The sequence below is a fragment of the Coturnix japonica genome, chromosome 7, assembly GCF_054131305.1.
Source record: "Coturnix japonica strain WE chromosome 7, WE-NBRP24, whole genome shotgun sequence".
Lineage (NCBI taxonomy): Eukaryota > Metazoa > Chordata > Aves > Galliformes > Phasianidae > Coturnix > Coturnix japonica.
The window spans coordinates 22,438,589-22,466,212 of record NC_140669.1 but is presented as its reverse complement, the minus strand read 5'-3'; the positions used below and the strand labels follow the sequence as shown (position 1 = coordinate 22,466,212).

Sequence of the window (27,624 nt, the reverse complement as noted above, 5' to 3'; positions counted from 1 at the left end):
ATGACACGAATGTGAGCATCTGTGTAGAACGTGTAGAAGATATGGCTCTTCTGTTCTTGCATGTTTGTGTCTGTGACAGAGTGAACCTCTACACGCAGTTAAATGCTGCTTGCTGCGTACATGGCATGAGACCTTACTATTTAAGCAAGGTTTAAAGAAGACATCTCCTGCTTTGGAACTACAGAGAAATACTTTATTCATGAACATGCAAACAACTATACTAACACTGAATCATAGAAATCTAGAATGGCCTGGGTTGAAAAGGACCACAGTGATCACCCAGTTTCAACCCCCCTGCTATGTGCAGGGTTGCCAGCCACCAGACCAGGCTGCCCAGAGCCACATCCAGCCTGGCCTTGAATGCCTCCAGGGATGGGGCATCCACAACCTCCTTGGACAATCAAACTTCTGCCTTTTCTCTCCTTCAACATGTACATACACTTAAAAAATAATAGTTGCTCACAGTAAGTGAAAGTGACATCAAGCACTGTATGCTCACTGGGTGTAAAATATCTCTAGATTAACGACGTTTGTCTTGGCTGTGTGCTGACTTGCTGGGATCAATTGTGAGATATAAGAAGTAACAGAAAACTGAACCAAAATAAATTCAGAGAAACTGTATTTGAAAGAAAAAGGTGGTGTTTTGTTGTTGTTGGTTGCTTTTTTTTTTTTTTCTTCTTTTTTTCCCCAGACTCCATATTTGCTATAATTTGTTCTATCTATCCCAGCTGCAGATTGGATTGATCTGCATACCTGCAGAGTGGATTCCCTTTGGCTCTGCTAGGGCTTTTCATCAAGAAAAAGGGCATTTCATGTTCTCATTGTGCACCAGCTACAGCCCAGTCAAGCTAAGGACCTGATGAATTCTTCTCAACCAAGTGCAAAGTATGATATTCACTCACCCCACTAAACAGACCTCTTTACAAAAATTAAACTCACTTTTTCTTGATAGCTGCCTTAAAGAATGCTTGTTCAACAATTATTAATTCCTTGTTCTTGCAAACAAGTTCTTGTGTTCACTTACTGAGGAATCCAACTGGTGGTAATATGATTAGTTGGGTGAGAAAGTTGCACAACTGAGCAACCTACTGTGAGGGCACCTTTCCTCATGTTAATTCTGGTATGCATTCTGGGTCAACAAACTGATGATTAACACATCTAGTTAGATAACAGCACAAGAGAAGTATTATAACCAAAGACCCATGAATTCTGAGGCACTGATTTGCCCAGTGTTCCCTCTGGATGAAAGGCATGAGCACTAGCATCTGAGTATCATTTCCAGATCGTTTAGGAGTGAGTTCATGCTATAATACCTCCAGATTTTGGATCTCAGATGCATAGACTGCTAAGACACAGCAGACTACTGAAGAATCCAAGGCAGGGGGAAGGGAATACTACAGGGGAGCAAATGGTTTAACTTGCTAAAGGCAAACAGTGTTTACACTGGGAACAGAAAACTGAGAAATCATGGAATGGATGTTGCAGGTGTTAGAAGGGCTGCCAAGGTTGTTACTGCACATCTGTAGGGACTCAACCTAAATTGTGAATGCCAGCTTGCACTCAGGTGTCCCTCCTCTCCCTGCTGAAGCCAGTGGGGCTTGCCCTCTGTGGCCCCTCCATGCTTCATCTCTGCTAGCGCATTGTCTGCAAAGCACTTGTGCTGGTGCTAGGTCAGGCTACAAGCTGTCTATGTGACATTCACAAATCATCTTTGTGACAACATAGGAGAGATGTGCCAAAATCTGATTGAGGATATTTAATGTTTTTTTAAAAAAAATTTTTAATTTTTTTTTTATAAAGGGAAATTTAGGTGAAAACACAAACAGGGAGGTCTTCATCCTGTGTGTGAAGCCCAGCAGCTGTGAGGACAGAAAGGAGATTTGGGCCTCTTCGCAGTGTTTGTGAACTCTGCCTACTGAACCACATCAAGCTGGAACTCTGGAACTCACAACACGTGTGTGCATCTTGTGGGGCCCTGGTCCCACAAAACCAGAAGGAACTACTGATTTGAGCCAGGAAATGTCCAGCATTGTCACAGCTGCTGTTTCACTTCTATACTTCATCCACAGCTCAGAACTCACAGCTGGGTTTCCCAGGTAAAAAACTGTTATTCTGTGTCCTGACAAATTTAAAGGGCAAAAATAAAACAGATGAAGTCTGATTGACCAGGAAATAAAATACAAGAAAACATAAGAAATTGTAGTGTGATGGGAATGTGCGGCTGTTTTGCTTTTAAACTGGGAGGCATATGTAGTGTTACCATGTTTTGAGCTTAGCTGACTTTATTTTCAGTCAAGCACCAATTTAATGCTTGAGAGATCAGGATATTCTACACCTCTCAGCTACACAACACTGAACTGTCAGGAGTGACTGTATGGGATAAAACAGCATAACATTTGGAAGTGGACCCATCTGTGGCTTCTTAAATAACAATACATGTAACCTACTGTAGCCAGGAATCTGTAGAGAAGTGTCTCAAATTTCTGGCTAGCTGGTTGGACAGTCTCTTTTCTCCTGGGTACTTTCACTTTCGTTAACTTCCTCCCTGCTCCCATGTAACACTCATGAAGAGTTTTGGTAGGAAACTGTCAGATTCATGTGATGGAGAGATATCTTGGCACAGGGAGAGGTGATCCCATTTCCTCTCCTCATAAGATACAATGCCTTCTCCAACCAGCATGTGACTCAGGCATAGAACTTGTATTTTATACTTCACTCTGGCTTTAACTGCAACACTGTAACCACTTCATTCATTGACTGCCAGTCTTCTTTATTGCAAGCTGTAAAAGGGCAGTAATAAACTCAGTGTCATTATGTAGTGTAGTCTCCAACTCATGTTGTTATTCATTCTCTCAAAGCAGACCCTGCTCTGGAGAAGGGATTGCTGCTTAATTAACCTTTCTGCAAGGAGGAGGTCTTGGCAATTGAATCAGGTTCATTTAGGTTTCAACAGTGATACTCCGTTAAGAAAAACCTTGTATTTCAAAGGAGCGCTCTGTTGGATCAAAACAAATGTTATCTAAAGCCCAGGTTACAGTAATGCCTGCAAATATTGACTAAGAGGACAGGCAGATAGGTTGTGGTGATGCTGAACAAAAGCTGAAGTACTGCGACCTTCTTGCAGCATCAGCATGTGCTGATTTTGTTTAGCAAACATTGAATCTCCCTGATGAAATTAACTGATGAAAGAGATGCCTCTGTATTACAGCAGAAATCTCATTCCCCAGAGAAATAATATGGCAACTCAGAAGTTAATTTGCTAAAGCAGAGCCCTCTTGATGTGGCTTGGTGAGTCCTGTGTGTGGATAGGACAGCTATGTGAAGAAAAGTTCCTTCAAAGCCTCAGAAGAAGCTCAGGCATCCGCTTGGCAACAACCTCGGTGCTTAGAACATGGAAAATTTCACTGGGAAGAGTGAAACACACAGAGAACATCTGCATCTTCAAAGTAACCTTCTGTTACAAAGCAAAGAAGGACAAGAAAATCTTCAAGGGATCAGACACTGAAGCAACAAAACCACAAATCAATATGGGATCCCTATCCCAGAAAGACAGATACCTGAAAGTGATTTAAGTAAGTCATTCCAGCAAAGACTAATTCAGACTGAACCATAAGGCTGAATTATATTATATTAAGGTTGAATGATATATGCCACATAAATAATACATTAAGTTTTCCAGTCTTGAATTCTTTTAAAAGCCTTTGAATTTTCCATATACTTTGAAAGAGCACCACATGAGGCCAAAATGTTGGATCATCTTATCTTTCCCTTACTGAATAGAGGAAATGATTTTTCCAAATGTTTGCAGATGCTCTTACTTGAAAACTGTTTCAGGAGACAGCTTGAATCTTTCATCTAAATGGAGAGCCTGACTGTCAACCTTTTATTTCTTTCACATGCTAAGGAGGATGGGGAGAAAGGAGGGATGCTCATTTTGATTAGGAGGAAGTAGAAGTTTATCCTCTAAGTCAAAACTAAAATGGCACTGCTTAACCATGTAAAATCTGTTTCCTATTCTAGTGAGTTCTCTTAGGTTGTGAAGGATTACATTACCAGTACTGAGCAACTCCAAAATTGCAGGAAAAAAAGGCCATGAGATCAGTGGTGTGGATGTGTCCATACTAAAATTTATCAGAAAACTATACTGAATTATGTGATTAGAATATGTGAAGTAGGAAAATGAGATCCTGTGTGCAATCCATCTGCCAGCAAAGCAATTAAAAAGATGGTCTTCATAGATGAGCAATGACTGTTGCTATTGCATGACACTATGATTTCCTCACAGGAAACTCACCCACTTCAGCACCTAGTGAAGGTCATTTCATGATCATTGTGTGACATTTTCAACAGTTAACATTAGTTTTATTCTGAACTAAAGTACTTAATGGATGTGAAAGAGAGCAAGGACTTAGTCTGCACACGAAGACAGTGAGGCAGAAAGACACTTATGTGTTTTCTATTTCCTGCAAATGTGTTTCTCAGAAGGTTTGTGTGCATGTATCTCCCTCCTCTGGTGCACAATAAAGTAACACCCTGGTAGAAGAAACAGATTTGTTGAGGCAAAACAAAAACAAAACCAAAAAAACCTGGGAAAGAGTCCTCAGTGAAGCACAAATGCTTAATAAATCTACATGAGAAGTACTGTAATCCCTTTGCTTCTCATTTTTATTTTACTATCATCATATGCAATAACTATTGCAGCTGTCTTCTGCACCTGGGCATTTTGTCTTCGTTAATATTTTGCCCTAGAAAGAGCTCAGCCCACCCTGATGCCAAATGAAACTGGAATTGTCCACAGTACTTAATACAGAACCTCTCATATGCCAGCATGATTTTAATTTTTATAACTGCTAGGAAGGTATTTCTTTTTTCTTGGTTCTGCCACACTGTTGAGTTATTAATGTGTGATTAATATGCATAGTTTGGTAACTAGGCAGGTACTTAATCTCCACATGTAAACCACGGTGTAGAGCAGCAATTATTATTACAAATCACGGGTGCCAGAAGCACATTCCTACTCTTTCTTCCTGTGCATTCATTTGTTTTCTGTGTGTATATGAAATGCCTTAGTGATGTTATTATGCAGACAACGGGCATGTACACATCAGGTTGTCTGCACATTCCTGACTGATTTTTCTTGTTTTTAATTAGGAAAACCTTGATATGTACTCCTGTGAAATAAAAAATTGAAAGAACTAATAAAACTGAAAATGTACAATGTTCCTAGTGAGTATGTATATTCCTTCTGTGGGGTCCTGGTATAAATGGGAGAGGGTATTCATAAGAAGCTGCTAGATAATTATATTCTCAGTTGTCCATTTTTACCATCTCTCGTTATACATGTTCAAGTTACTTGTCAGAAGTTAATTGCATAAACTTGTAGACATTTTGCATTGCTTTCTCATCAGCAAGTTTCAAGGCAGTGATTGGCCCATTACTGTCCATGTAATCTACAGCAGAGCAAGGACTTGGAGCTAGACTGCTAGTCTTACTGCTATAGAGTATTAGATCAGTTTCCATGAAACATTTGATCAAAATAACAAGTAATGACTTTCTGAAATAACTGTTTTCATAGCATCTGCATCTTAACCTGGTTTAGCTGTGCATGTCCCTGTTCATTGCAAAGGAGTTAGACCAGATGACCTTTAAAGGTCCCTTCCAACTCTAAGGATCCTATGGTTCTATGATTAAGCTAAGCAAGATTAGTGAATTTTGTGTTATTAAATACTGATGCTGGATCTTCTCTGAACTATGTTCTTTTGCTCGTACTAAATTGATTCCAGGTCCTGTCTGTGTCCCAGAATTATACCAGAAATTCTTTCCACCATTTTCTTAAATACTTCGTTTACTTCGTTTTAAGTTTTCAGCTGAATGGTTAATAATACCTGCATTTCAGACATCTTATCTAGCTCTACAATTGATAGTTACTGTCATGTGTTAACAGTCACGGCTTATGATAGAGCCTAAAGAAATAGGATTAATCTCATCTAACTTCATCTGGTAAACGGATGATTTCTCTCTGCTGATTTGAAAGGGGATCTGGAAAGTAACCTTAGACATCTGCTTCAGCTAGCAGCCTGCCTTAGGCAGATCCCAGGGAGAAACATTCCCATCTCTTGTGTTCCGCTGTATCTTCTGTTTGGTTCACCACCTGAACTACTGGCTATTCTAAGCGAATTACCCACTTGCATGACTGTCAATGGCCTAGTCCATAATACCAGTGGGAAAAGAAGAGTGATCTGGACAGAGAGCATCAAGTTATCACACTGTCATACGTGTGTCCTTCCAGTACCTAAAGGGGGCCTACAAGAAATATAGATTCTTTAATAGGGAGTGTAGTGATAGGGTCCATGACTTTAAACTAAAAAAGGATAGGCTTACACTAGATTAAAGGAAGAGAATCTTTACAGTGAGGGTGATGAGATGCTGGAACAGGCTGTGCAGAGAAGCTTTGGCTCTCCAATCCCTGGAAGTATTCAAGGCCAGGCTGTTTGTAAAAGAAACAGTCTTTTCTCACTGGGGAGTAGAACACTGCTTGCAGCTCCTCCAACTGCTATGGTGACCTCCGTGCCCCACTGAAGAAAGCAGTGGGACCTTTTCTGTACAACCAGGAAGGTTCTAATGGAGTGTTCCTGACTGGAGAGGAGAAGGTTGTGAGGTCACCTGATGTCAGGTTTTCTGTATCTAAAGAGGAGCTACAGGAAAGAAGAGGACAGTGTCTCTAGCGGGGACTGTGGAGACAGAACAAGGAGAAATGGTTTCCAAATCAGGGAGGGTAGATTTAGCTTAGATATAAGGAAAAAAATATTTTACAGTGAGGGTGGTAAAGCATCAGAACTGCTTGCCCAGTGATGTGGTCAGTGCCCTGCCCCTGGAGATCTACAAGACAAGGCTTGATCAGGCCCTAGGCTACATGATCTAGTTATGGGTGTTCCTGTTCATTGCAAGGGAGGTGGACTCCTTACATCTCAAAGGATTCTATGATTCTACGAATAATTGTCATGGTTCTGTAATTTTGTAATTTTTCTATCAGTATTCCACATCATAACATCATGTTAAACATACTACACTTCTGAACATGGATATCACTTAAGCTATAAAGAGATAAATAAAACAGAAGGAACAAAATGAAACAAATATTGAAAGGAATGTCTAATAAGAGAGGAAATGCAGAATACGATCCTAAACATAATGCTCACCGCTGCTTTTCTTGCTCTGAGAATAAAATGGGAACTATCTTCTTTTTAAATAGATAACCATGGGTACCCTACGCCTAGAAGTTTATTTGCTTTGATAACTATGACAAAAGTGCACCAGGTGGAATGTTTTTAAAGGACTGAAATTACATTAAAAATACCCTGTAAGGTGCTTCCCTGCCTTTGAACTTGCAGAGGTTGTACAGCATTTCATCACTGTTCCCAGATAAAAAATAAAAATGATTCACACTTGCATGGAAGCCTTTGAGTCATGGATATGAGGCAAGAAGTGCTCACAAGAAGCTGGAGAGGTCGTGCTTTTCTTCTCCAAGCCCTTCAGCCAGAAGATTCAGCGTGCTCTTATTCGCTTTACAGGCCGTGCTGATGGCAAAGCTCTGGGCTTCACAGTAGTACCAAAATTGCAGAGAATTATGTATTGCACTCCCATCTCCTTTTGCTCCTCCATGGCCTCAGCACGGGTGAGGCTGCCAAAACGTGCTGCCCCAACACCCACAGCCGGCTGCTGGCATCCCCCTGTGAGCTGTTTCAGAATGCTCCCACTGCCCTTAAAAGCATACCTGGAGGGAACTGGCAGCTCCCCACAGATTTTGGGAATCAGCTTTGATCCAAGCACCTAGCTGCACTACTGCAAGAAAAAGCTGATCTGGAGCTGGAAGCTGCACAACCCTGCTGGCAAACCTCCAGCCCTGCATGCACTGGGCTGTGCATCCTTGTTTAACATGGGCAGCCTGTAACTCAGCCTAGGGGAACTGTGTGGGAAAGGAAGTTTGGAGATGCTACTCCTGCTGAGATCTCATTTGTCCTCTCCCAAGGGTCTCTAGGAATGTGATACATTTCCGAAAGCACAAAATGCTCTTGCAAGTGGTGGCTTTCTGGGCTGAGTAGCAGAGATCTTACTGGGACGTTTCCCACACAAGTGCATGTGAGGAAGAAGAAAAAAAAACGGGGGGGGGGAGAGGGGGGGTCTGCCTGGTTGTCCTCTCTGTGAATGCAAAATGAAGCTCCAGGAGGTTCTCTACAGCTCTCTCAACACAGTTACCCCATAGCAGTGACTCAGTCAACAGCAAAGCCTAAGGGCACAAAACCCAGGAACAAGTTTTTCATGATCTACTCAACTGTTCCTGGTTTAAAAGCATGCTTCCTCACTTCAACGTGTGCAAGCCAAACATGGCACCATCCCAGAAGAGGAGGTACTCCCCACACTGCCCTCTAACTCCCAGACTACTGAGAATCTGTGAAGTTCTCACACCAGCATGCACTGATGCTTCTTCGGCCCCATAACTGACAGCCTAGAGGTAAAATGACAGTGGCGTCGAGCAGTGCATGGTAATGACAAAACATTTCCTGGCAGCAGAATTAGGAGAAGGGTGCTGCCATGCCTGAACAGTAAGAACAAACATGGAGGACTGAGTCTGTTCAGCTCTGGGCTGGTCCCTGTGACACTGAAGTCCATCTCCCTATCTCCTGCTGCAGCATCTGGCATAATGAGCCTTCTGCTCCCCACCTGGGGACGTCTGGGATGTCTCTGTAGTGGATTACAACAACGGTCACCTTCACAAGGGCACAAGGCTTTCAGCTTTGCTTGGCTTGGTGCAAATTGTATGGAGGAGAAAAAACAAGGGGCACATTCATTCCAGAGGACATATTATCAGGGCACCCAGCTGTGCCACTCAGTAGCCACATAAGAACCAGCAGCGCTGAGGGCGGTTTGAAAGGAAAGAACTGGTTCATGTGTGTTTCAATCATGCTGGGAGTTTCATCATCCCTGCAAGGGTGCAGTGCTGCTGGTTCTGAGAATGCAGCATGTGCATTCTAAGTGACATTTCGCTGTGGTGGAGCTGTTTTACAGCAATGCTTCATGCAAACCTACAGCTCTCACATAGAACAGGGGGAGGGCTTGCGAGAAATGAATACTTGAGGAAGGCATGGCAGATGCTTTTCTAAGAATACACTGCACAACAACACATAAAACTCTTGCCAAAGTGGAGAGGCATAAGGATCTGTATTGCCCCGCTCTGCCGAGTCTGATGAGAATAGCAGTGGATTCTCAACTCAGTTTTACTTGCTTTTAAGTTAATTTTTATTTGGTATCTAATTGACTATCCTCAGGTCTATCTATCTATTTATTTATTTTGAGGAAGTTGAACACATAGAGACATTCTACTGAGATTCACCCCCTCATACAGAGAACTTCTCCCCATGCATTGGGTGGGCAAGTTACTGTAGTTAGCAACTACCTTTTCATGTGTGAGAACAGCACCCACTGCCCTATTTACAAATGCTGGATTCAGAGATTACTAAACCTAGCCCAGAGGCAATGGTGAGGATGACCAGGCTATGACTGTGAAGAATGTACGTGTGGGTGAATTTAAGGGTGAGGGAGGGAAAAAGCTAGTGATGTTTCTAAGATCTGAGGCCCACTCTTTAATGTAAGAGTTATGTTCTTCCTAGAAGAGGAGAATCTTGTGAGTTATTTATAAAGCCTCAGGGTGCCAAACCCCACTGTTACAGGAACATCTGCTCAGAAAGCTTGCATAAAAAGTTCCCTCTGCACCATTTCCCTGTGGCTAAGTCTCATTTTGGACTGCATGACTACTGTCTGTTAGTAAATGAAATAGGTGCATGAACAGTCCTGGAAAAAGCCTGCAGCCCCCAAAACTGGGTGGCCGCATCCAGACAGCTAAAATGGAGCTAAACTGTAATGTCCTTGCTCAGATGCACTGGGCCCTTTGGCAAGGGCACTGGCTGCCTCACCCTGCCAATGGAGCAATGGCTCATGCCTGGGGCTTCCTGCTATCACTTCTGGCTGAGCCTTGCTGCTCTTTCTGTAGACTGCAAGCTGATAGCTAACACTTGAACTATTAATTCAAATACCACTAAGGCACAGCTGCTGGACAACAGGTTTGGATGCAGCCAGAGTATTCCTGAAGCCCAGAGCCACTCATTCCAGAACAAGTATCTTAAGGAAAACACTCAAAGCAGTGTCTGCTGCTCACACAGGCAAATAGCAGGGTTCCTCACATCTCTCTCATTCCCATAGCTGCAAATGATCCAGCAGGATATATCTTCTAACCTCAGAGAGCTGCAGTGAAAAGTCTAAGCTCCTGTTGTGTTCACTTGCCATGTCCACTCTCCGGAATGACCTGTGTGGATACACCTATGGAAGACACCCCCCTGCCCAAATTCAGTACCACCGATATTTCCCTCAGCAATCATTCAATCAGCCACATCCTCAGCCCTTTCTGTTACAGTAAATGTGGCATCTTCTTAGACTTTACCACTGCAGTCGTTGCTTGAGGCCTTAGAGGTCAAAGTTGAGTAAATCTAAAGTGTCTCACCAGGCAACCACGCAGAAATAAGTTTCAATTTCAGATATTCATTCAATTCATTTATTCCCTAAGCTGTCAGCACTCACATTGCTCAGCTGTATCTCAGATTACATATTTAGGATTTAATTACCTTCATTATACATTAAACATACTATATATGTTGTGCTGGTGAGTCAAGACTCAGAAAGGATTTAAACACAAAAGAAATGTTTGCCATTGAAGGGAAAGCCACAGGGAATGTTCTAGCTTTGCTTTGACTGCCAGGAGACTTTTCTTCCACATAGTCTTTTAGTCCATGTTTCCAGAGTCTGCTTTACCTGACACCAAGAAAGGGCAGTGCCATGAAGCCTGACTCTGGTCTCCAGCTGCCCACCCTCTTTCTATGTCATGCTTGTATTAATTTGGCAGTGGGATGAACTTCAGCAGGGAAATGATTTAGCTTGCACAGTTGCACAAGTGCTAGTGCTGCTACACAGGAGGGGTAGGCATGGTGTGAGGGGCTTTTTGAGTCAGAATGATCCTGCTTGTATTGACAGCAGATGCTCTTCCCTAGGATCAGTCTGGTGGGGAAACATACTCGCAGGATATCACAGGATAAGGGCCCTCCCTTCTTGGGGTGATCAGAAGATTCAGGCATTGTGCAGAATATTCGCATTCCAATCACACTCAAAAATACAGTAAACTCCATGAATCTACTATTGTACAATTATAGCAGTATTAGGCTACCTGAGAGAAAAGCTGAAGTAAGAGTGCAACAGGCACTTTGGCTTAGCAGGCAACAAGTGAACCCTGGCAGCAGCACACCTAACAGTTGTACTCATTGCAGGTCAATCCTCCCCTTGGCAGGGAAGGCTTTGTACTGCTGCTCACAAGGCTGTTGTCACAACAGGAAACTTGTAGCAGCTCAAAAGCAGCACAGCAACTCCTAAACCAATTGTGCATCCACAGTGTAATGGCAGAAGGGGGCCTGGTGTTGACAAACAGAGCTGTTCCCTGGGGCTGCCTTCATCTCTAAACCTTCTGATTGCCAATGCAAATTAAAGCTGCCTTCAGCTAAAGAGCACAATGACAAACTTTCAGATACATTCATTAGAAGTTAAGCCACACAAAATGCAATTTCCTACCCAAAGACATTGACTGACATTCTACAGCAAAAGAATAAGATGACAGTGCCTTCTAAAGAAATACAAATGCTACAGAACAACAGCAGCTAACAAAAAACAAAAATTGGCTCACTTCTTCCTGCTGGGAAGGGAAAGGCTGTAATTCACTTCAGGACAGTTCTGTTTGACTATGAGAAGGAGGCTGGAAGTCCTTACTTCCCACCATGCTTGTTCATGTAATACCTGCAGTCACAGAGTACAGAGAAGGGGGAAGCAGAGAGGGAGGGGACAAAGCTTCCTCTTTTTCCTCCTTTGCTTCCAGACCCTCAATCTGGGGTACCATTTCTACTGTGTTGCTCCATGTCTCCCTGGAAGTCCACTTGAGTGGCCAGGCCTCTGGCAGGAGAGCCCCTTCCTACATGGCATCCTGACAACCATGGCCCTGCACTGCCTGTGGGCCCTTCACACCAACTTGCTTGGCTCCTAGCACAAGGTGCAGGCTGTAGTGCCAGCACCCTGCCACAGGCCCTTTCTTTCTGCTGCAACTGCTGGAGTGACAGCAAGTTTTACCAGCAGCTTTGTGAGAAATCATTGTCATTCAACATTTTTGCAGTCCTGGCTGCTTTTGCCCTTACATGATGGTATCTCACATTTGATATCTTGAAAGATAAGGAATATTTTGTTGTAAGCAAAGGAAAAACAGAGATTGATGGTGGCAGATGGGGAGAAAATAAGCTGAAAACCATAGAAAAGGCAAAAGCCTGAATAATCAAATTAGTGAGGGGGATTGCAGTGTGCAAGTGAAGAAGCATTGAGTCACGTTGTGAGCATGTACCATAAGATGATCTGCACCTATTTCCCAGAAGGTGATTAGTTTGCATAATTGAGAAATTTTATGAAGGGTGTTCATTGGAACTCGATGAATAATTAATTTTCTTGGTGTTTCGTTGGCAAATTTGGAAAGTTAAAAGGACTCGTTTCAATCAGACTGAAAGGAAAAAACTTTGATTTTCTTTTTTGCGAATTGAAAACTAAAACAAGAATGCTGCATTTAAATGGTGTCTATTCAAATATGGTTCAACTATTAAAATTAACAGAGATTTTAGAAAGAAAACATTGCTTTGAATAAGAAATCAATGCATTAATTTGAAAAAGGCATTGATAAATATTCCATTGGAAATTCTGAAGTGTTTTTTAGGTTTTATTTTCTTGAAATCAAAGCATACAATAGTACAGGCCAAAGCCCTAAAATATTTTTTGTGTCCCCCATCCTGAATTTTTGTTAGCAGTAGTTTTTTTCAGAAACAAAACCCCTTGTTAGCCTCAACAGTTCAGCTTGCAAATCCAAACTTCTTGAGGCTTCAGTCTCCTGTGAATGCTCCTGTGCAGTCCAACTCTTTCGTGTCCCAATAACTTAGCAAAGCACTAATTAATGACTGTAGTCACCTGAATATATACAGAAATTATAGCTACACTCTCCTTCGAAGCCCACATCTGCCAGCACAGTGTATTCTGACCTAATATGCAGCTGACCATTAAATTGCTTGCAAATGAAATAATTCTGTTTCAAGATCCGTTATCAATAAAACAACAACAAAGGCCTTAATATCATTTGAAGCTAAACACCTGGAGGACAGAAATGGGCATTGCTACAGTTTTGTAGCTGTTGGAGGAAAGGGAATGGAAGTAGACTGCATCCTGCTCAGTGCATGTAGTCCAAAGAGACACAGAGGAGCCACTTATTTTCAATGACTTTTGACAGCTGGCAATAGTTAGCACACTACAGGCTGATATATCTACAGCTAGTGCAATTGAATTCATTCTAGAGGTGTTAATACTGCAGCAAGGCTACTTGCAAAACTGCGGAAGCAAAATTTGTTGATGCATTCACATCCATAGAGTAATGAGAACCAGGCCTTCTACTTAACACTTCTTTTACAAAACCTAAGTTGGTTGCTGACATTTGAAAATCATAAAAAGTAGGTTAATATGATGGCCACTTAAACAAGCAAGCATAGCAGAAAACTTTAGGAAGTGAAACTTTCTCAAGCAAGTTCTGTTTAACTGCTGCTGCTCTTGTTGCAAGGGGTTCCCTTCACATCTTTTCTCATTTTTCCTAGTACTAATTCTAGGCGAAAACCAAGATAAATATGATAATCTGCCAAGTTGTAAGGCATCTTTATTTTCTTTGCAACAGAGCTGATGATTTAGAAATGAAAAAATGTTTTTGGTAGGGGTTAGAAAAAACTTTAGGAAAATTTGTACATGTGCTTCTTAAAAACTTTCTCTTTTCTTTTCTTTTCTTTTCTTTTCTTTTCTTTTCTTTTCTTTTCTTTTCTTTTCTTTTCTTTTCTTTTCTTTTCTTTTCTTTTCTTTTCTTTTCTTCCCTTCCCTTCCCTTCCCTTCCCTTCCCTTCCCTTCCCTTCCCTTCCCTTCCCTTCCCTTCCCTTCCCTTCCCTTCCCTTCCCTTCCCTTCCCTTCCCTTCCCTTCCCTTCCCTTCCCTTCCCTTCCCTTCCCTTCCCTTCCCTTCCCTTCCCTTCCCTTCCCTTCCCTTCCCTTCCCTTCCCTTCCCTTCCCTTCCCTTCCCTTCCCTTCCCTTCCCTTCCCTTCCCTTCCCTTCCCTTCCCTTCCCTTCCCTTCCCTTCCCTTCCCTTCCCTTCCCTTCCCTTCCCTTCCCTTCTAAAATTATAAAATTCAAAACATTTCCCTCCCTTTTGGTGTAAAACTTGATTTTCTTCAAACCACATTCAACAGATTTGTTTTCTTTGTATGCACCAGATACAATCTCACTGTTATCTGAAATAAAACTTGCCCACATGGTGGGTTACCCACAAGCCCATCTTCCTTTTTATCCCTTTTTAGTGATTCTTCAGCTCTGTTTTCACAAACTCTTTCCCCTCTAGAAACTACTTGGCAGATCTCCTTGATTGTCTCCTTCTTTAGCACCCATATCAATCAAACTACCCACCACTGTACTTTCTAGTATCTTCCCCCTGTGGCCAAAACATTAAGAATTATTTTGGTTACTGGATGTGAAATGTAAAATGTAGGATTTCCTAGCTGGGTTTGCAGGTGATTTTATTTGGAGCAGGCAGTTGGAGCTGTGAAGAAGCACATTATTTCAATGCTCTGAGAGCTGCTACAGATGTGATTGTCCAAGAATATGAGGAAAGATAAAGCTTGCAATGAGTGGCAATATGTCAGTAAACAAGTAGAGTAAGAAAAAACTTCTGAGCAGAGTGGTAAAGGCTTGCCAGCTTTTTCAAACTATTAGTTTGGTTAATGAAAGACTAAGCCTCCCTTTGCATATCTGGCCTCTATGACATTTCAGTTTTTTGTTTTCATACTTAGGCCTAGTGTGGACTTCAGGAAATTGGAGTTGTTAAGTTCTAAAACTGTGATTGTAAACTAGTGAAGACAGCAGAAGTTCAAGTTATTACTAACACAAGGGTATGATTTTGTACATGAGACCAGATTTTGTGCTAAAGAGTGGGTTGAGCAACAAATCCCGCTGCTGAGAAATTTTGGGAGATGCAGGACCTGATTTCAGTTCACTGACTCCTACTGCACAACACTTGGCTACAGTATCCCACATGCAGAGACATCTTGGTTACAGGATGACATTTTTTTTTTTTTTTTTTTGCTGCTGCACTTCAAAAACATGAAGAATCTTGAAAAGTCTGGTATTTATTATAATGGCCTCTGCCAGAAATTCTTTCCCTTTGTTTTCCAGAGCCTCTAGCCTATTATTTAACACTTATTCTAATGCAGACTTACAAGCCTTGCACATATCACTGTAAAACTTCAGTAACAAGTGATGGTCTATGCGTCATAACTTAGATCTTAGGTATCTTTTTCTGAAACAGGTTCTCTGACAAAGCACCAGGTGAATGATCTGTAATAAAAACACTATTCTTTTTTGTTTGTTTGTTTGTTTCTGTGCCACTTTGCCCTGTAATGTACATATTAAAGAGCATTATTGAAGGGGATGCAGGTGATACACTATCTGGACTTTACTACTATACGTTTTTATTTGTAATTGGCTTCTAAAAAGGTTTTGTCTGTGAATATGTTTTATTCCTACCTTAACAGTCTTGGAAGCCCTGAAGGGTTATGTAAATGCTTCACTCATTCATCCACTCATATTTCTCCCCAGAGTATTATTTTCTCTCTTGACATTCTCATTTCCCTATTTTTATTTCACATTGACCCTTTGAGACTTCCATGCAGAAGCTGTTTGCTATAGGTGTCCCAGACTTGTAGCTCATTCCCAGACAGAATATGGAACTTCTGACTGTGTCAATGGGAAGAGAAACCCATGTTTTACTTCCAAGACACTGCAGAGGTAAATCAGTATGAATGTAAGGGCCGTTCAGTGCAAGAAAATAGCTTTTGCAGCCTTTACCTGTGATCCCAAGTCACCTCTTGACTGCAGAAACATCCACTACTCAAGCCCTGACAAACTCTCACTACTAATATTCAAAATGTTACTGTGAATCTGTCACACTGAACAACTTCTCATTCTCTCTGTACATTACTAAGTCTCTTTCATTTCATTTCATTTCATTTCATTTCATTTCATTTCATTTCATTTCATTTCATTTGTTTTCCATCCCATCTCTCTAATTCACTCTTTAGAAATGGCATCCAGACTTCAGCTGGCAAAGATGATCTTCATTACTTGCATATTGTTAACTCAGAAGTGCTTTCAAATGTTCTCCATGCCATCCCTTGGATTTGAAAAGATCTCCCCACTGTGAGCTACAGAATATGCTTTTTTTTTCTCAAATCTCTGGTCATTCAAATATTTTGATTTTTTGTATGTTGGCTGAATTGGAGCGCTATCTCCTTTATGTAAATTTTTTTCAGCACTTTGCTTGATAAACGTTGAATGTAAAGGTTTAATTTGAGGTTTACTAGGAGTCCTGCTTTGATCTTGTGGTTTGAAATGGCATAAAATTTTGAAACAAAACAGAACATAACAACAAAACACAACAGGGGATAATTAGCACTGTGAAAACTGGAAGCAGAATCTTAGGCTATGGACTACACGTGAAATACACACACCTGTCCCTTCAAAATATTTCTTAGGCAACTCATTTTTGAGAACAACACTCCTCATAACACCTTCACCTAAGCTTTGTGATAATTTTTTCTTCTGTCTCCTCCTAAATGCAAACTTTTGTACTGTCAGAATACAGCTGTCTTTAGCTGCTTTTTCCTTTTTGCAATATTTTAAGAAATGAGGGGAAAAAGAAGTAAAACATCTCCAGTATTTCTCCATGTCTCTGTAGTAGCAGCTAATCACTGGGTATGCCTAACTGGTTTACTTTCAGATGTTAGCATTGAAAACTGTTAACCAATTTCCCCCCATTTGATAACTGTCGATGTCCTGAATTTCAGGAAGGACTACTTCATAAAGTCACAGTAGGGGAAACAAAGCTTAGACTTCAAGAAGGAAGTGCCAACTACTGCAGCACAAGGAAAAAGAACTCTCATCTGCATATGCCTCAAATCCTTCTGGCCTGTCAACTGTTCAGCAGAAGCACACAAGAAATCCAACTGCTTGGGAGGTACTGGCAGGAGAGCTCCTCAGTCAGAGCTGTCCTTGCCTCTGCTTGTCTGTTGAGGGCATGGGCTTCGGGCAAGAGATCAGCATCTGCAAATCCAACTTAGGAGCTGTCAGAAAGGCCACAGTTCTGAAAGATTTAAACATCAGTGGTTTGATGATGTGAGCTGTGGTTCTTTCAGGAACAAAGACTGATCCACCAAACTTGGTCATATCTAGGGCTTTACTTACACTAATCTGTCTGAGTCCTTTCATGGTAATGAAACAGTATTTTTTCCAGTTACGGTGTTATTTCCTTTTCTCTTTACCTATTATCTTGTAGAAAAAGATTTTTTTTTTTTTTTTTTTTTTTACTTCAGCTATACCATTTAGAGGTCTGGATTTTTTTCAAATGACAATGCACTTCAAAACCCTGATAGGTTTGTGGCAAACTAACACGGTAAAAACGTGAACTGTTTAACATAGTAGGACATGATCTCACATTCTGAGTTTAACAAAATATCCTGAAACCAGATACTTATGCAAATGATAAGCTTTTCTTGTCTCCATTACATCTCAAGCAATTCATGAAGAACTTTTTAAAGTTCCTGTCAGAGAAGAAAAAACATAGACAATGTGAAGAAATTTCTTTCTGTGAAAAAAAAAAAAAAAAAAAGTGAATAATAACATTTTGCAATGGGAATTCTGATAGGGCATCAGTAGAATATTTGCCCTAACAAGTCTTCAATGATGAGAAGCAGTTGAGATTATTTAAATGTGAATAACTAACACGAAAAGACAAAGAAGCTTAGATGAGAAACCCAGTTATTTAACTTAATTGCAATATAGTACTGCAGTCTAGTGTTCAGTGTAAATTAATGTTCTTCTCTATGCTAAGTTCACAGATGTTGTGAGACCAGCTGATTCCTCAGCTAAGGCTGAAGCTTAACTCTGCAAAGCACTTAGTCCTCTCCACTGTCCTGACTCTTTACTATGGAAGCATATGTAGAGTGAAAAGGTTTCCTCTGACCTGGGACTTAATGTTACTCCCGGGAGCAAAGAGAAGAGTACGACAATATAAGCATGTGCATTAAAAGAAAGATTTATCTGAAATCTTGGACATGGAAATTGCAAAGCACATGCTGTTGTACTTAGCCTGAGGCACATCCTTCTTGAAAGATATTCTGAATCTCAATATCAAAGGAAGGGCTCTTCTTTGACCCACCCTCTTGCTCTGACCGTAGGCCAGGTATCAGGTTCCAGTTAAAGTGAAAAGATGGTAGAAAAAGAGTTTGAAAGATGAAGCCAGAGTGGCAAGGCACACTGCACAGGCAAGCATCAGTAACTAAGTTAGCCAGGTTGTTTGGCTGTAGACCATAAAGCCTATATGGTGTACAGGGAAGGTGGACTAAGCAGAAATCCAGAGTCTTCATCAGCTGAAGGGTAATTAGAAGAGGAGTAGAGAGAAAAGGCTTCCCTGACCATTCTTGTAGATTTTGTGGATTTTGGGGAGGAACTCATTTGGTAACAAAGACCTTGGAATCATGCCATAACTTAGAAGGAAAGGAACACTGAAGGAGAAGGCTTATTTGGAATATCGTTTTGCTACACTGTTGATCTGGTATCTACTCAATATAAACTCAAGATCCTGAGTTGGAAGGGACCCATTATGATCATGGAGCCCAACTCCTGGCTTCACATAGAACCACCCAAAAGATCTGGCCATATATCTGAGAGCACTGTCCAGACACTTGAGCTTTGGCAAGCTCTGTGCTGTGATCACTACCCTGGGGAGCCTGGTTCAGTGCTCAGCTGTATGGTGGTTATACGGGACAGTAAGCACAGAGCTTCACATGGAAATCCTTTCCAAATGTTTACTGGATAATTGTACCATCAATTTGCAGCCTCAGTCAATTATCTAGTGGTTATATTATGAATGATGAGGCCCAAGTGCATCATTTATTTTTCTGCACACAAAGCCCAAGCTAAAGAGATACATAGGATAGGTAATATGGTTACTACTCTAGATTTGAAAACATCAGGCACAACCTGATAACTTCATGCCATTAATCTTTTTGATATTCCTTTAAGTAATATTGCAATAGCATTTATTTAATACTAACTTTATTGATAACATTTATTTAAGCTAATAAAAGCAGTAATAAAATACAGGCCTGACTCATTATTTAGGTGCAGTTTTTCCATTTTCCCAGAGTCACATTTTTTAATTTATTTTCAGTTCTATTTCCAATGCTGTTTTTAAATACTAAATGGAATCAAAGTGGTTATGAATTTGTCATTAAAAAATTGTTTTATCACCTAAACATGGAAGCAGTTTATTTATATAATTAAGTATATCTGTGATTTTTGAGATCAAATATTTATCCTGTATCTTTGGACTGAGCAGGCTGCTGCTCAAGAACTAATGCTATCAGTTTTTCTAGGTCACAGTCCAGAAGCTGGTCTTCATTAATGTGCAAATGATGAAGCATCCTCCAGAAGAGCTTCTCAAAGTAGAGGAGAAAAAAAAGAATGATGAACATCAGAGTAACTTATTTTTAAGAAATTCTTTAGGCAATGATTCATGGATGTGACAGGCTGTCACATAAAAAAGTACAAGGATTTTTAGACTTTTTTTTAAGATACGACTTTTAAAATGCCTCTGGGTGAAAATTATTTCACCAAGATTTGGTATGGGGCAAGTTCTCTAAGCAAAAATACCAATAATCAAAGCTTCTATAGTGTTTTTCATCTGTTGATCTCAGTATAGTTGGGCAGTAAAGCCTCTAGGTAGAGAAAGTGTTGTACAGAGGTGGAAGCCATTTGCTATAATCCTAGATATATCATTTTTTTTTCTTAGAAGTACAGAAGAAGTTGGTTTATGATCCAAGTCATATTGTTAGTATGAAAAGATGAAGCCATTGCAGTCATAATCAGTATTTTGAAGGGGGCAGGAGTTTTTAAACATCAAAAGCACTAATGTTAAAGGAAATAAAGATACTGGAGGGGGAGGGAAGTCCTCAATAAACAGGCTAGCTTGCACTGATTCACTGTGTCACGTTAGGCAGAAATAATTCTTTGTGTGTTGTCCTAATAGGAAATAACTGATGACTGCTAGAATTTTAAACGCTACGATTTGTAAGCAAGCTGCACTAATGGGCTTGAGTTGCTCTATTGGAAGATTACCTCTCTTCCCCCAGTTCTCAAAGAATGGATGGCAGTTTCGGATTGAATATATATTTTCCATCTGCTGAATAGTTGTTTTTGTTCATGCTGTTTGAGGTTACCTACGAACGTATTGATCACACCTACTATTTCCTTTCTCGTAAAACCAAAACAAAGCTTCATATTACTTTCAGGCACAGCATCTGGGATCACAGCTATATAAATACACACTGACTCTGTGTGGGTTCAAACATTTTGAAGATTCAGTATCCTGAAAGGCGTTACCTTTTTTCCAGTCCTGAGAGTTCCAGTTTGTCTTAAAGTCTGAAGGCATCAGATACTTTCAGATCCTTCAACACCTGTTCCAGTGCAGGAATGCTCTCAGCATGGGTCACCGTGAGCTTTCTCTGTGCAGCCACTGCCACTGCCAAAGGTGGGTAGATGATGGAGGCTGGGGGTGTTTACAATTTCTTTTTCACATCTATGCAGGACAGGGACTGGGTACAAGAGGAGATGACATGGGATCTCTCCATAGGGCAGTCTGGGAATGAGGTCTGGGGCTTTGAGAGGTGTCTGGAAAACCAGACACAGACTTCAGAGCTAAGGCATCTGCAGAGAGACTGGGCAGGACTCAGAGCAGTTTATGAAGGAAGAAATATTTTGACAAACCAGGCCTTGTGAGCAAAGTTGGCAGCTGACAAAGTGGAGGTAGATGTTTGACAGAATTGAGAGATTTTACTCATTTCCTTCCCATTCCTGTTTTAATACAAAACTGAATAAAAAATACTGAGCCCTCACAGCTTATTTAAGCAAAAATATGTTCTTATCATGTTGAGGGACAGAGTACAGCAGTTGTAGAAAACAGCCTGTGGAGACATACATGGTGTACCAATCTCTCCTTAAGATTTGTGGAGATTTTTTGTGGAATGTTTATTGGGCTTTGCTGTGTGTTGCTATACTGTAGCTTAGAATATACACCGTTGCTATCCAGTAACTTGGGAATAGCTGGAGTAAAAAGATCAGGAACAAAAAATATAGGGTTTCTATTCAGTATTACTACCACCCTAAGGATTCTGTTCTATGTTTTGAACGGGATGTCAATCCGTTGCTTTCTAAATGGCAATATGTTTATTTCTGCCAGGTAGAAATTATGGTTTTAAATTCCTAATTTTAAATTACAAAGTTCATCTTTACCATCTGAAGCCTATTTATTTGTTTTGTTTTTCACATATAAAACTGTGCATTCAGAAGGAAACTGAAACTCACAGGTCATTGCTGCAGTAAGTGGTCAAGTTACTATTTGGGAGCAAACAGTTGCTGAGATTTCTAATATCACTTATAATAATGAAAGCATGTCAGTATTTTTCAGTATATTAATGCAGTCTTTTTATTAATTGTGGTCTTGAAGGGTTGCTTGTTCTTTTTTTTTTTTTTTTTAAGGATATAGGAGCATTTCTAGGAGTTTTCCATGGAAGACAGGAGGTGGTAGGACTCCCTTCTTATAGTACAGGTTTCAAGTAAAGTATGATATAACTGTAGATACTTCTTGGCTGTTCATTTACCACGATGCTCTTTGCTTCCTTACAGTAATGGAAGTGACTCAGCCAGCAATAGTACTGGCCAACAGGCAAGGAGTTGCCAGCTTGGTGTGTAACTACAAGCACATTGGGAATGCAAAGGAAATTAGAGTGACTTTGCTCAAACAGACAGGTGATAAGTTCACTGAAATCTGTGCTTCAACCTACACAACGGAATTTAAAATGTTCAGTGTGGAAGATGTTATTCAGTGCCATGTCAGCCCAAGCAGAAACAACGTGACCCTTACTCTCACAGGCCTGCAAGCTAATGATACTGGTCTTTATGTCTGCAAGATGGAGCGGATGTACCCTCCACCATACTTCATGAACAAGGGAAATGGGACTCAACTCTATGTCATTGGTAAGCCAAGCAGCTTTCCAGCATTCTGATATTCCCAGCTTACAAATGCTGCTGTATGTCTCAGATCTTCAGAGCGCTGTTTGTAGGAAGCAAGGCTGAACACTGATTCAGGCCTTGAGAATCATGCTTTTATTCCATCAGTGTCTCCCTGTGCACACCTAACACAGGTGTATTCATAGACATGCCATGTATTTAGCAACTTATGGATGACAGCATTTGCAATATCATATAGCATACATGTTGTGTCCTGGAAGTTAGGAATGTTAGTGCAAAAACAGCACAGAGTGAAGTGTCTGTTCTTCTGTACATGAAACCTATTTTCACTGGAGTTTGAGTGGGCAGGATATTATCCTGGGGTAGTAAATGGTAGAGAAAAGCAGCGTGGATGTTAATGTTTGACTCCAGGGACTTCTTTATGATGCCTATATGTGATATGAATTGTGTAATATGATATGTTTTAGATCCAGAACCTTGTCCAGACACTGCCATGTATCTCTGGGTATTAGGATCTACTGCTTCAGGATTCTTTCTTTACAGCATCATCATCTCAGCTGTTGTCGTGGGCAAAGTGGTAAGTCCCATCAACTCACCCTGTCCTGCTAATAATACCCTCTGTGTGCCAAGAACAAGGAGAAAGGAAAGAGAACAGGAGAGAATGTTGGGAACAAATGCACTGGGGTGCTCTGGTGCCATTTTACTAGGGCAGTGCAGTACTGATGCAATAATGCAAAAGGAGAACTTGCTGGACTTATTATTTAAACTTGTTTATGGCTCTGTTGTGCTACCAGAGTGGCAGAAAACAGTCAACTTACGTCAGCTGAACTGATTCTTGGCTTAGGTTTGGGGACTTAAAACAGGCTAGAGTCTTGGATATGTCTAGTATCAAAGGCAACTATCTTCAGGTGTACTCTGATTTCACATGGCTGATTCACATAAAATCCCAGGATTTGATTTTTTACTTTCCTCACTGTTTCTCTCCATGCAAAGCAAATGCAAAGAAGATTCCCCCTGTGGCAGGAGGGAATTGTAACTTACAGTATATTTAACTTCACAGCTAGAAACTTCTGCATAAGACAAAGGCATAAGAAACATAAATCTGTCTGCTTCTTCCAATGGGAGTCTGGATTGTAGAAATAAAACTGATGTCAAAGCATAAACCAAAATATTATTCCTGTCCCATATTTTTCGATCTGCTCTTGTCTCTAGGAGCTGAATGAAAAAGTCTGGTGTAAACAATCAGTTTTGAGCCAACGCTGGACACTAATAAGAGTCTCTTCAAAGTGCTAGTTGAATAGCAGGACTCTATCTTTTCTTAAATGAACCCTTTAACTCCTGATTCTCCCTCAAGTCCTCTTAATAGATCTTCTGCAAAGAGAGATGACCACTTGTTTATTTTCCCCTCTTCCCACATCTTACAGATCCAGAGAAGACGACGTCTCACTACTGGGGTCTATGTGAAAATGCCTTCTGAAAAGCTAGAGAAAAAGGTGATTCCATTTCACATCACTGTTAACTGAAACAAGGAGATGGAGAGACTGTTTCCTAGCTGGAATGGAGAATCTGCTAATTGACTTAAGTCAAAGTAATAAAATGTATCGTCTTATTATCTGTTTAAGAGCCGTTTGGATGTGGTGCACAGGGATATGATTTGACGGAGGGTTTTTAGAGTTAGGGTACTGGTTAGGCTGTGGTTGGACTTGATCTTCAAGGTCTTTTCCAACCTGGGTAATTCTATGATTCTATTACAAAGGTATACCGTAAAGAGAGAAAATATTCTTTGTAACTTCTATAGTTTGGAGGAGAATAAATAGTTTATGCATTAATATTTCACGGTTAACCCTGTCACATATAAATGGCTATGTTAGGCCGTTGATTTCTTGAGTTGTATTGTACCAATATGTAGTCTCTCAATATACATATATATGTATAGCATTAAGAGATATTGCGGTTGCAGCTGAACATCTTATTGTCGCACTGTGCCATGTCTACCGTTTGACTGAAATCCAAACACTATTACCACAGAGGCTTTTGTATCATTGCAAAGTTAATCCTACAGGTCTAAGGGGAAGAGGCAGAAGGGCACACTAATGCACAAATGAATTTTGTCTTGTTTCTATGTAGTGCTATTTATTGGTTCAATTTCTTGCATTAGTGCTCTGTGCTTCCATAAAGGCATCACTGTAGGCTGGCACTGATGATACTGCTGCTCTAAAAGCCTGATGTCAGCCTTTCTCTGGCACTTTGTATCAGCAGTGCTGTACTGGAATTAACATCGATGATATCTGAGGCAGTGCTGACAGCACAGCTGGAGAGAAAGGCTGCCCAGCAGGAGACCTCTGGGGCTGTTGCTGGAAGGATGTTCCAGCTCTGCTGGAGCCTTGAGTTTTACAAATGCTAAATTAGCATCTATCCAAGAGGCAGAAATATGTCATGTGTTTAATTGAATCTATTTTCCATGAAAATACAGACAGTGTATAATCTTGTTTATTAGTTACGTATCATTCAATAAAAATCTTGAAGCTTTGCCCAAATTCAAGTTCATTTCTTATTCACTGTTCTCAGAAGCAACAGGAAGTGGCTACATGTTAGAAAGCAGTGATGACAAGATGAACCTTTCCCCTCTGACCCAATGTTTTGCCCTTCTGAGGAAGCTTGTGAGCTCATGGAAGCATTTAACTTTCTCAGCTCTCCTTCTCAGATGTCACCATTAAAATCTGACAAGTCTTCAATTTGTCTAGTTAGAGCTGCCATGTTGTGATTGAGAGATGTTACTAAACACCTTTACACTTCCAGCAAAGTTACTTACTTGCAGAAGGTAACTGTGTCAACTTTGGTAGCATCTCCTGTACCCGTTCAAACAAAAGCCTAGTTCTAGTTTCAAATCCTGTTTTCTTTGCACCTCTTCAAAGCTCACTAAATTCTACCCGATAAAAACAAGGTTTATGGAGCTTAAAAACCATTTGAGTCTCCTCACATATTATCTACTATTTTAACTCTTTGCCATAAAATTTCACCTTACAGCCCCAAAACATGATAGTTTATATCTCTGTTTAACAGTTGTGAATACATCTTCTTGGCTCCATAACTGTAATCACATCCTCACAGTCCACTGTAGCAGGTTCTTGCAGTGGCAGTATAACACTAAATCTCGTTGCTCCTTCGTTTAGCTTTTCCCTTTTTTCCCTTTCACCTTGTATGAGCTCCCAATGTACAAAGAAACATTCACACTCTCAATTTGTCACCAATTCAGATGTCTGAAGGTGCCAACTGCTTTCTCAGTGTTCACCTACAACTGCAGAACACTAAGTAAAAGTAGTACCAGGTGACACAACCTTTTCCTGAAGGCGTTTATTATTCTGTCATCAGTCTGGGATTTTCCCCAATTTTCCACTGATCTGGTGTTTTGGGGCTTACAAATTGCCAAAGATCACCTGTGAGGTGACCACACTACAAGATGAACAAATTTCTGCCTATTCAATTGCAGCCTACTAAGTGTGTTCTGTGACTGGCAAAAATATACTTGACCCACATATCCACTCACTGGAGCTGTAAAATTTTCCAGTGAATTTACTCTGGTAAAGCAAAAGTTCAGGGCGATATTTTTTTTTCCACTACAGGAAGCAGTAGCTCGGATATTCCCCGAATCGTGTATTATTCCTAGTCAGGAACTGTTTCTTCTTTTTTCTCTTCTTTGACAATTTCTATACAACCAAATGATTCTTTTTCTTAAGCAATCTAAAAGCACCTCAAGTAAATAATCTTCCAAATCTGTCCCTCCTGCATAAAGGGATACTTCGGGTCCCTATCAACCATCTCATGACATCTGACCCCAACTGGCCATGGACCCGTGTTACCACACGGAATCTGTGTACATTCCAGTTCACATTCATTACTGACAGGTAAGTCTACCATGGTTGGGCCTTCTGCAGCCAATGGTACAAATCCTTCTCAGTGCAACAGCATTTCCCTAAGACATTCAAACTGTAATGGTCAGTGAAGAATTATGACCTAAGAAAACTACAGGCTGCTAAATTAGTCAAAAGGTGAAGATTATGGGACACCTGAGTAGAAACAATTATCTCATATATAGCAATAGAAGCATTTTGTGCTTCTGCCATTTACAACTCCCTGTATGATATTTATTAAATATTGTGTTGGAAATGACTTTGTTCAAATTCTCTGGCTGCTCTGAAAATTTCTTTATTCTGAGTAGCTTTCAACCAAGACTTTTTCCAACATCCTTTTATTTTTGCATTTCTGAATTTTCTCTGGCTCTCCTTACAACTGTAGCAGCCTTCCCTGAGCTAAGTGATACTAGACATGCATTACCATTTTTGTTCTAAGTCAGGTTCTCATTTTGAATATTCTAGCAGAGTAATAGGTGCACTTCCATAAGCAGATATGGCATTGAAGACCAAAGTAGGATTTCAGTTCATATTCTATTGACATATTACTCTCATGATTTATATCTGGTACTACAGAGACGAGTGGTGTCTGCAGAGATGTTATTTTTGCCTTTCTGTCTCTGTATGTTCCATACAGCATCCAGCTCTGAAGAGTATAGTGCTTAGACCTCACTGAATTTCCATTCCCCTGAAGCCCTGTGATGTTCTCTAACACTTGGGAGAGTGTCTTGCTTATGAAAATCATATATACAGCAGTACCAACATAAAGAGTGCATGTATACTCAGTCACTGAACCTCCCAGGGAATACAGTAACACAGACATACTGACTCTGGGAAGAATATGAAGAGCAGAGGCCAAAGGATTTGGTCTCAGAAGAATTTGCAGCTCATTAGAACAGGGATTTTAAAAACATAACCAAATATCTTACCTGGACAGACAAGTAATGAGACAGTGTTTCTTGGTGAGGTTAAGGAAGAGTATCTTCTGATGTCCACTTTGCCCAGACAGAAGAAAGATCAACCTGTCTGAGAAACAGAAACAGTGAGTTTCTGGCTGCATCTGTGTGGACATTCACATGTATACTTGTCTGCATCAAAGAAAACAGCATATGCACACACACTGATCTTCTACTTTCATTTTCATCTGATTTTTATATGAGCTATTTTTCTCCCTGCCATTTGCAATTATAAGAGTCCTAGTTGATGAATCAAGCATGTGACAAGAGCTTCCCACTTGGCTATTCTATGAGTAGGCAATGAGTTGTCTATCGCTTTAGCACTGGAGATTTTCCTGTGAAATATTCAGACTTTCCACTCTGTGGATGAGCATGTGAATCTGAAATTATTACCTTGTTAGGCCTCGAGATCAATTGGGAAAACTCAGTTATCCTGTTTTCCACAGATTCATAACAAATAAA

At 40.5% G+C, this 27,624-nt stretch overlaps 2 protein-coding genes across 2 annotated transcripts in view; one reads left to right on the top strand and one right to left on the bottom strand.

Moving 5' to 3' along the window:
* RAPH1 (Ras association (RalGDS/AF-6) and pleckstrin homology domains 1) overlaps positions 1 to 27,624 on the bottom strand; it is a 182,630-nt gene that overhangs the window by 147,708 nt on the left and 7,298 nt on the right. The window contains exon 2 of the mRNA XM_015868251.3: positions 27,136 to 27,232. The gene's annotated coding sequence lies outside the window, so the exon portion shown is untranslated. The remainder of the gene's footprint in view (positions 1 to 27,135; positions 27,233 to 27,624) is intronic.
* On the top strand, positions 20,612 to 24,832 carry CTLA4 (cytotoxic T-lymphocyte associated protein 4). Its single transcript, XM_015868257.3, has 4 exons — positions 20,612 to 20,796; positions 21,951 to 22,301; positions 22,763 to 22,872; positions 23,720 to 24,832. Exons 1-4 carry the CDS (start codon positions 20,739 to 20,741, stop codon positions 23,816 to 23,818), a joined length of 618 nt encoding a protein of 205 aa, XP_015723743.1. The 5' UTR covers positions 20,612 to 20,738; the 3' UTR covers positions 23,819 to 24,832.

Excerpts from the sequence above, each read along its gene's own strand:
- CTLA4 (XM_015868257.3), top strand. The coding sequence starts at position 20,739 with ATGCTCTCAGCATGGGTCACCGTGAGCTTTCTCTGTGCAGCCACTGCC. Across the intron at positions 20,797-21,950 it reads AGCCACTGCCACTGCCAAAG|TAATGGAAGTGACTCAGCCA; the intron begins GTGGGTAGATGA and ends GCTTCCTTACAG. Across the intron at positions 22,302-22,762 it reads GACTCAACTCTATGTCATTG|ATCCAGAACCTTGTCCAGAC; the intron begins GTAAGCCAAGCA and ends GATATGTTTTAG.